Source organism: Platichthys flesus, chromosome 2, assembly GCF_949316205.1.
Source record: "Platichthys flesus chromosome 2, fPlaFle2.1, whole genome shotgun sequence".
In the NCBI taxonomy this organism is placed as follows: Eukaryota; Metazoa; Chordata; class Actinopteri; order Pleuronectiformes; family Pleuronectidae; genus Platichthys; species Platichthys flesus.
This window is the reverse complement of record NC_084946.1, coordinates 16,153,448-16,163,350: the sequence shown is the minus strand read 5'-3', so window position 1 is coordinate 16,163,350 and position 9,903 is coordinate 16,153,448. Positions and strand designations below refer to the sequence as shown.

Below are 9,903 nucleotides of genomic sequence, written 5' to 3'. Positions count from 1 at the left end.
GAAAAAATGAACAGTAAACTACTTTGTTTGCGCCTTAACTATTAAATGTAAACAGATCAACACAACTTTTAATAAAGCAGGAATCCTCTTTTTTAAGCTGAATTTTAGTTGTTTTTTTCAGGTATTGACTAAGGCTTTTTCTACATGCCTTACAGAAAAAGTATTAATTATTATTGACTGGTGCTGTGATCATTAATAACAGCATTACATCTAAGAATATCTTATTGTTTTTATTAGAATAACCAGACTGGCAGAGTACAAACATGACAGCTACACAACTGTTCCTGGTCTTTTTCTCCTGTAAGCACCACCGGTGGAGGCAGATATCCGCCCACACCTCTTCAGCCTGAGGGTTCTTCCTGTTAAAGAGGAGTTTTGTTTCTGTGTGGGAACTGTTTGGTTTCTCTATAATTTTGTAAGGTCTTAACTTTACTCTGAAAAGTGCCTTAAGATAATGTGTGTTGTGATTTGGCACCATACAAATAAAAGAATGCACATAAATGTTGCGTAACTTAACTGCAAATTTAAAACAAATGATCCCTGACCAACTGTGAAGGTTTCAGTTTGGTTTTTAATCCAAATATTTTCAACACACTTCATTAAATGTACACAAATACCAGTCTTTGTATTTCCAGGCAACGACTTCACTGGAACAGATTCCTGAAAATACGCCACTGCTGACGTGCATCTTTAGCTGAGTGATCTCATCCGAGTAGAGGAACCTTACTATAGCTCTGATACAAAGTAATGAATCACACTTAAGAAAAACTGTCCTTTCACAAAACAGAATGATCAATGAAGTCTGATTAAATAAATCTGTCTCCGTGCTGAAGAAAACATGACTCATTTGCATCAGAGGAGCAGGAGGAGTATGCATCAGACTGGGCTGAATCCTCAATCCATTTCCACTGTAACAGGAAGCCCGATCTCGACATCCCTCGACTCTGAGTTTTGCAGTTCTCTGCGAATCTCTGTGGTGACCTGAGGGTGTATTTGTATCTTAAGCAGCTCCAGCAGTGCTGTCTTCTGTTCATAGGCCAGGTCAGCCTTGTAGCGCTGAGCCATCGTGAGTAAACTCTGATGCCACAGAACAGGAAGCAAACGTTTTTCATTGCGGAAGGACAGGAAGTGGGCCACCAAGGCGTCTAGGACACGGAAAGGCAGGGCGTATTTCTTGTCAAGCAACAGACGCAGGAAAATGCTGTTGGCGCCGTTATACTCCATCTCTGCCAATTTAAGCATTGCAGCGCTGAAACACAAAGATTGTTCATGTTATGCAACTTTGACTTTGCTTTAACTTGCCAAAAAAAGCAATACAAGGAACGCGGTTTAACCCAACATCTAACGATGCCAACATCTGTCCGCTTTGCGTCAGGGGAAGGAAACCTCACCTGGAGTGGAGCACAGGGACGGAGCACTTTGTGAGTATGCTGCCGATGATGATGGCTTCCCTGAGAGTACATGTCCCAGATTCACACAGAGGAATCAGAATACCTGTGTGACAGAAGCGGTAAAAAGTATTAAAGAGTATTCCTGCAGTACTGCACTTCCATAAGGTGCTGGATAGATCTTGTGAAAATATCAAAAGATTGATGCAGGACAAGCCACAATTTGGGTAAACAGTAACAGTGACAGTATTATAACAGTAACATAAGCACATAAGAACATCTTTCATGCTATGTTTGTGTCATAGCGTGTGAATTGCTGAGATGGGAGAGATTCTCACGTTAATGACTTGCAAGTGTTCAGATGATTGGAAAACCCATGAAAGCTGCGTGACTGACGGAGCTGGCCAGTAACACTATATCCATTATGGAGCGCCACACTGAAGCCTACGTCAAACATTCATGCGAGTTTAGTTTTCAGGCCTGTCCGTATTGTTATGCAACACATCGGATACTGTATATTGTTACAGTAAACACAGAGAGCTTGGTATTACACCCTCCCTGCACTGTTTGGTATACTGACTTTCTGTTTCATGTTTCTTGATATCTGGTTATATTGCTTGGGGAATTTCCTCTTTGAGCCAAAGAGCTCATTACACAACTGTTTTTACAACGGCTGTTCGCCCGTAATATATTTGCATGCAACAAAATACAAGATAGACTTTGATGTAAAGGCAAAGGGTAACAAAATGGTAAAAAAAATGTGCTTTTGTCATATTTGCACAAAACAACAAAACCAATCTTGTAGAAGGAAAGCATTTTGGGGTATAACTATAGCATTGTAACAGAACTTCTATTGTGTGTTTATCATGAAAAACATCAAATGAACTGTTTTACCTCGAAATCATTCAACAAATATTTATTTAGTTATATCTAAATTATCCTTAAAAACTATATTTAATGGGAAGTGCACCCCTCTAGTGGTCAATTCGCTCCATTATTCATTCTGGGAGTGGTATTTGTGAGCGACACTGCCACTTAGTGGTGTTATCTCACACTGGTGGATTTCAAAATATGGGTCACTGGATGTTTGGGGAAAACAGCTCTATCAAACTGGGACAAATTGTGTGAACGCACGGGATGGATGGGATTAAAGACAGGAAAAAAAGCTCTTCAGCGACTATTGGCCAAATTAGATTCTGGGAATGTGAAGAATGAGTTGACCCAAATTTAGAGTTTGTTAATTACTGTGCTTCCAGAACCAATGGTGCTATTTACCCTGTGGACACCAGATAATCCTCTGTAACTGCCCTCAGAATAAAAAGTCTAAATTTAGTGCAGAGATGAGAAACATGGTCGGTCCCAGAAAGCTCATATTTTCTTCCTCTGTCAAATCCTCTTATTCGTTCACTGTCCCCACTTATTTTGAAATGTCGAGTGTGAGTGGAGCTTAGCCCGGCATTCACTGAGCATTCTATGACACACGATGACTGTCCACACGCCCACAAGGCAAATCAGGATTTTAGCTCCACAGAAAGCTTCAGCTCATCATTTATTTTCAACAATACTAAGGACAGTCAGAGGAATAGGACTGATGGTGATCGACAATCAGACAGTAATGATCAATTCAGATTCAGATTTTAATCTAAGCTTGTCCTCTACAACTTCAGAGGACACAGGAAATCAGTTTCCATCTCACTGGGAGAACCATTGGAAAATTTGAATCAGTCCTCAACAATTAAGTACAAATACCGAAGTTGCACTGGGAATTAATTTTGAAAGCACAAGGCCCAACAGTGCCCTCATGGAGCCACATTTATATTCACTAGATATAGATGTTCGGGGGTCTGCACCAAATTGCAATAGCCAAATTGCAATAGCTCGAAAATATCAGTCCCCTAAACATGAATTATTTCCTGAGAAATCAACAAAAATTTAACAAAAACTAAAAATTAATCCTGGATCCTCTTCATTTCCCTTTCCCCTGTGGAAAACCATGGGGCATTTTTCTCAGTGTTTTGTTTGTCTAATGCATGCACATGATGATGCACATGGTCAGCATGATAAATGGTCCTGCCCTTGGTCTCACACCATTCTACAGATCCACGGCAACGTGGCAACAAAGTCAAAGGAACAGTAAACATGGATGGAAAGCTCTGTTGTCTCACCTTTGAACCAGGCACCTGGTTTGAACAGGGCTTTCTTCAGGGCACTGTACAGATGGAAGTTGAGTTTCTTATACTCTGCGATATCATCTCGTACTCGGGGCAGCAGCACCAAGTTAAAAAATCTCTGGGCCATTCGTTCTTTCAGATTCGAGGAGAAGATTCTATGAGAAAAGCAGGGAAAGGGTGTTTCACTGCACTGTTTTCAAATCTCATCATTTGATGTTTATTTAAAGTAATGCTCTGGGGGCTCACCTTGTTGCCTGATACATGGCAGCAGCTGTCCAGGTTTCAGGCTCAGTCAAATATAGAACCTGCTCCCAGTTGGCCAGCGCGGGGATTATTTTAAAAGCCTTTGGTAATTTACCGCTGCGATATTTTGACAGAACCTGAAGCAAAACAAAAAATGTTCTTTTAATGTAATACTTCACATTTACACAAAAGCACTAAAAAAGGAATAATGGTCATTGGTTCATGCAAAACAATACAATTCAATTTACCTATGAACATTACTATTATTACATGTCATTTAGCTGACACTTTTGTCCAAAGCGACTTACATTTTTAGTACACAGAGGATCATACAAGAGCTGAGCAATGTACTAATATCAGTTTGTCCAAGTATATCAGGCAGAAATCACATTCTCATGTGAGCTAGTTAGGAATGGGATAAATAATGATTGTTGGGGGCCATGTCTCATGTGAACCTCTGAAATCTCCTATATATGTTGAATTAAGATGATCCTGTGACTGTGGGAGCCATGATAAAGTGATTTCATTCAGTGACTATCATGCGCCCTGTATATTATCATCTGACTTTATGTTCCGCTACATATTCATACATTCTTTCCTTAAATTCTCACGTCAGTACAAATTTGAATGTTTGCTGTGTTCACCTGTGCAGGTAAAGCTCTTTTATATATTTTAGGACGACTCACCTTACTGACACCTTTGTACACTTCTACTACCTTCGGGTCCAACTGGGGCATCGGACAGCCCGACACCTCTGACATCAGGGTTCCCACCTCGGTCTGCTTCTCTGTGATCTTCTCCATGATGATATCAGCTAGGGTCCGTCTGCAAGAGGCACGGACATAACGCAGAAGCATTTAAAGAGGAAACTCATCATCTACTTTGAATCAAACCAAGTGCACAGACACTTTGGAGGTAAAGTCAGGCTTGTGTCGCGTCTTGCCTCACTGGCGGGTTCTTATTCATGAACATCTCCATGGCCTTCTCGTCATCGGGGTCAATGACGACCTCTGTGTCACCCTCGGCATCGCTGTCTCCAGCACCTGCTTGTCCCAGTGCTGGCCACTCCTCATCTGAATCTGCATCCTGAGAGCCAGACCCTAAAATATGACGACAAGACATAGTTACACATACGTTTACTGAACACACCTCATTGTTGAGTGACGTTTGTTCAGACTTAAGCGGGGGATTTCATGGCACCTTACAAACAAAATCAATTTGTTCACATGGAGGATAGAGATACTCATCTCTCTATGAAGCTTATAGGTAAAATCTCTTGTGATGAAACTAGCAGTAAAATGCAAATAATAGTAATGACAGTGGCCAAATGTGCATAGTTAATCCTGAATATTCCAATCCTGAACCACGGGCATTAATGTGATGCTACAAGGGCCTCAACTCTTCTGGAAAGGTTTCTCACAAGACTTTACAGCAGCAGGAACATCAAGCAGTTGGCCACTGATGTTGGGAGATAAAACCTTGCTCTCACTTGTCCTTCTAGTAATAGATGGGGAGTGGGTCAGTATTTGTACAGCACACTCATCTTCTGCCACTCAAACGTAGAATTAATCTATTTCTTTAGTGGCTGTGGCTCAGGAGATAGAGCAACATGTCACTGAGGGTCTGTGGTTCGATCCCTGCCTCCTCCAGTCTGCATGCTGAAGTGTCACTGGGCAAGACACTGAACCCTAAATGGCCTCGGAGGGAGAGATTACATTAGAGAGTGACTGACAAGCGGAGCAGTAAGAAGCGCTGTATGAAAGTCTGAATGAATGTGACTTGTAGTATTAAGTGCTTTCAGTTGTCGATCAGACTAGAAAAGAGTAATATAAAAGAGCCCATTAACTATTACTGTGCTGAAACAGGAAGAAGCCATGGTACTACTACCAACCATGGCAATCTATCTACAGAGCACCAGATTAAGTAAAAATGTGTCATACAATATACTGTCCTCAAGCACAATACATGATATGATAGATGCTTCTATGAACATCTTCATTGTTTAAGTGTTTCTATCATTCGTGTCCTATGGGAGAAAGGAGAGATCACTAGGGATTATTCAAGTGGTTTTGTTTTGAAGCCCCTTGGGAGATGAGTAGTCATTAGTATAAAATCAAGGTGTCTCTTAGAAGGAACCAAGTGGATGAGTGTGTCCAAAATCTGAAGATCCGTAGAACTAAGTGTCCACAAAATGTTTGACCATAGAATTAATTAAACTCTGATCAATACAAACATATAATGAGTTGTTATATTTAACGATTGTTATATAGGAAACAGTTCCAGTGTCTCTACATAGGTTTAAAAGCCACATGTTCCACGCAGCAGCAGATAGTTGGTGGTTGTATTTACCGAGGACAGTGACCGGGATCTTCTTCTTCTCCGGCGCCACACCATACTCGCTCTGCAGCTCCTCTTGCTGGATCCGGGCCTGCAGCAAGATCTTCCTCGACAGCTTCTCGTCCACGTACTTGTCCTCGCTTTCTTCCCGACTGTCCCTGATCTTCACTCGGCCCCGGGCTCGAAACGTGTCGGCCTGTAGGATCTGGTCCGCCAGCGCCACGGCTGGTACTACTCCTTTTCCTCCTCCTGCTCCAGCACCACCATCTCCGCCTCCTCCTCTGGATCTCTTCACTTTCGGCATCTCTGCAGGTTGACAGCTACAATCTTGCTGTTATGTGTTAGCATGTGCTAGCTAAGGTCTAAAAGGAACAAGTTCTGTAAACAGTCGCCGTTCAACACGTGCAGGTTGCCATCGCAGGAAGTGACGTGAGCTGAGTCGCGTAAAGTGACGTCCGTCACCTAGCAAAAATAACACGTTAGCATTTTTGTCAGTATTAAATAACCTTATTGTAGGAAATACCAAACTATAACTGGCAGTGGGGTTTGTTAAATATATAAGGGCCTTTTCAAAATAAATCAAATACAATTATTTTAATTTACCGGAAGTTTGGCGTATAACCCGGAAGTAGTTATAGAAAAGACTCGACTACAACTGGAGGCAAAATATCAATGGGAGTCACTTGGTGAGATTATTACTCAATGGTTTTAGCTTTATTGAAATTAAACTGTAAAAAATTTGATTTTGAACATTACATTACACACGACTCCGAAATCCTCTGTCCCTCACCTCAGACACTGTACATGTTTTATAGTTGTTTTCACTCGATGCTCTGGAGCAGCACTGATAACGTTACATGGCGATGCTGATGATGTTCAAGTGTGTGTGACGGTGTGTGTGTCTGCCTCACAGTGTGTGTCAGGTGCCCGTGGCGGAGGGGAAAAGTGTGCAGCAGTCAGTGGACATCGTGCAGCAGAAACTGGAGCAGCTTGGTGCAGTGAAGCAGGGCAGCTTCTGTGTGGACTGTGAGACCTACCATGCCACAGGAAATGTCAGCGGTAATATTGAATAACTCAAAACTCTCATGTGTCTAGATGAGCAAAGACAAGTGGATACAAATGCACGTGTTGAATGGTCAATGTCAGACAGGGAACATGGCAGTTTTCGTCAAATCAGCACATCACCTTATAATCTATCAATTGATTTGTTTACTACCGTTCCTCGTGCAGCTGCACTGTGTCAACAGTGGTGTTAATGTTGTAGGTAGAGCCCAAAAGATAAGAGTTTTTGACTGGAATATGTCACTAGAAAACCATCATGAAAAATATGTTATTAAGGCTTCATAATTTATAGGTAACCATAAACCTTTCTTATAAATAACTATACATTTAAATAAAATACAAATATCCAAAGGTATAGAACTTTATTATGGAAATGCAAATGGAAAGTCATCTTTTCTGCATTGTGAACATATTTGCATGGATCGCTGAAAACAATATTTAGTATTTAACACTACAATCTCCATGTGTGGCTGGTTCCCACAGTAACAGTGCTTCATTTTTGACTAAAGTTTGTGTTATGTCTGCATCCAGAACATCTAAATATCTCTCAGATGTGAAATAAATGTTCTTACAAAGCGGAAGTATTCAGCAATGTGACAATGTGAGTAAATAAACCTTTAACAATCCGTGCTTCTGTCCTCTGTCGGTTCTGTCAGGTCAACCCACCAAGCTCTTATACGTGATGCACAACACTGAAACTCCCCTGAGCTGCTTGGCTCTGTTTGAAGGTGGACCCTGCCTGGTGGCGGATGCAAACTTTGATGTCCTCATGGTGAAACTAAAAAGCCACTTCCAGAATGCCAAGGGGCACAAGGTGGAGTGTCGTGGTTCCAGATACCGATACTGTGACTTTTTGATAAAAGTGGGCGTCGTGACAATGGGCTCCAGTGCCAGAGGAATATCAGTAGAGGTAAATGCTTTCATAGTTTGATCCTAATAGAGAGAGGCGACATCCCATCTTATCACAGTGACTGTATTGACTTGCTGTGTCTCCTCAGGTGGAGTACTGTCCCTGTGTGGTTCCAGGGGACTGCTGGAATCTCATTAAGGAGTTCATGCAGTCCTTTCTTGGTCCCAGCGTTCCTGAACTGCCGTCTGTGTTTGTCGCCAAGCCTGAAGGCCTCTTCGCACCATCTGACAGCGTCGACACCATGACTCAATACCTGGAGTTGTTTAACAAACTTCGTAAAATGCAAATGCCAGGAAGTAATCAACGCTGAAGTGTCACGTGTTCATGGAGAGATCTAGTTTTTTTAATGTTTGTATTAATGTTGCTTTAATTCTGGTCCTATGGATATAAATATCTAGGTATTTTTGAAAGCTTAGGGTTCTCTATTTCTATGTCTTGAGCATCAATTGTGTTACACCCCCATTTGAGGAAAAGATTTTGTATTAAAGAGACCAAGTGGAGTAAAGGAGCCAGAATCTGTGTTTCTGACTGTTTACACTGTGATAATCCATGTACATATGAATATTTTAAATGTCCTAGTGGCAGCTTTAAGAGTTAATTTTCCAGGGCTGTTACTTAAGGTGCATTTTTAGCAAAAGGGGTGATTATTATTTTTGTTTCGTATATCTCATTTGTTTACCTGAAGCAGGTAGTAGCTAAGACTTATGTCAAATAATAAGAGTTTTAAAGAGGAAAAACATTGAAGTACATACAAGGGGCCTGTGTCAGTATCTGCACAGAGACACATGATAACTGTGACAGTCAGTGGATTTTTAATGGCAGAGATTTTAAGTTTGAGCAAATCAAAAATATAGGTAAGGTAAAAAAATCTGTTTGATCTGTTATACCTAAAAAAATTAGTTATAATAATCACACACAATGTTACTGGGCACAGTTACAATGGCTCTGATATTTCCAGATGAATAATAAGACATTTATGTTATTTTAAAGGGACCATTTTTCTGCTTAATGAATATTCAGGAAAGAATCTGAATATTTAGGCACACATTTTTCATGTTAGAAAGCTTTATTTGAAAGTGAGACATGTTAATAAATAAAACAACAGTCACAAGCATTGGTCTACAAGAGTTGATGTGCATTAGTGCTGAATAACAACTCTGAGTGTTCGTTCTCTTTATTTGGTAAAATGCGACACAACAGGTGTGTGTGTGAGTGTGTGCCACGTGTTGAGATAAAAGAGACTTAAAATTAACAGTCAAAACATTTATCAAGAAAATGTCACTAACATTAATAATAATAAGAAACAGGAACAGGAAATTAAAAGTAGAATATCTAAATAGGTGACGGGTAATTTTCTGTTGCTCGACTAATCAATTAATTTATTAAAAGCTAATTTCCCATGCTACTTAGTCTACAGGGTTTTTATATTGTGTTTTATTTACATTGTATATATTGGTTTATTTTTGTCGTGCACTGGTTGCTGGTTGTACATCAAATTGCCCTTGAAGGATAATAACGATTTTCTTTTATGGACAACGTTAGTTTATCACAAGCTGCACAAACCAAACAAGAGCAGCAGAGGAACCCAGAATCCAGCAGGGGGCAGCCTCAGGACATCACATAGAAGATGATTAAGATGCATTTATTAGTTCCAAACACATGCACAGACATGCAAAGGCACACTCATGCAGGTAGGGAAATTTAATCTCTGCTTTTGACCCATCTGGTGCAGGACACACAGAGCAGTGAGCGACGTACGGCGCTCGGGGAGCAGATGTTGGGGGAGTAAGGT

The 9,903-nt window shown here is 40.8% G+C and overlaps 2 protein-coding genes across 2 annotated transcripts; one reads left to right on the top strand and one right to left on the bottom strand.

Moving 5' to 3' along the window:
- Nucleotides 1–551: 551 nt before the first annotated feature.
- Nucleotides 552–6,568, bottom strand: bysl (bystin-like). The gene is made up of 7 exons (XM_062401527.1): nt 6,152–6,568; nt 4,746–4,902; nt 4,489–4,627; nt 3,806–3,939; nt 3,554–3,714; nt 1,392–1,494; nt 552–1,249 (listed from the first exon to the last, which is right to left on the bottom strand). The coding sequence occupies exons 1-7, from the start codon at nt 6,441–6,443 to the stop codon at nt 895–897; spliced, it is 1,341 nt and encodes a 446-aa protein (XP_062257511.1). The 5' UTR covers nt 6,444–6,568; the 3' UTR covers nt 552–894.
- A 183-nt stretch (nt 6,569–6,751) lies between these two features.
- Nucleotides 6,752–8,619, top strand: med20 (mediator complex subunit 20). The gene is made up of 4 exons (XM_062401519.1): nt 6,752–6,825; nt 7,053–7,198; nt 7,858–8,111; nt 8,200–8,619. Exons 1-4 carry the CDS (start codon nt 6,812–6,814, stop codon nt 8,419–8,421), a joined length of 636 nt encoding a protein of 211 aa, XP_062257503.1. The 5' UTR covers nt 6,752–6,811; the 3' UTR covers nt 8,422–8,619.
- The last annotated feature ends 1,284 nt before the right edge of the window (nt 8,620–9,903 follow it).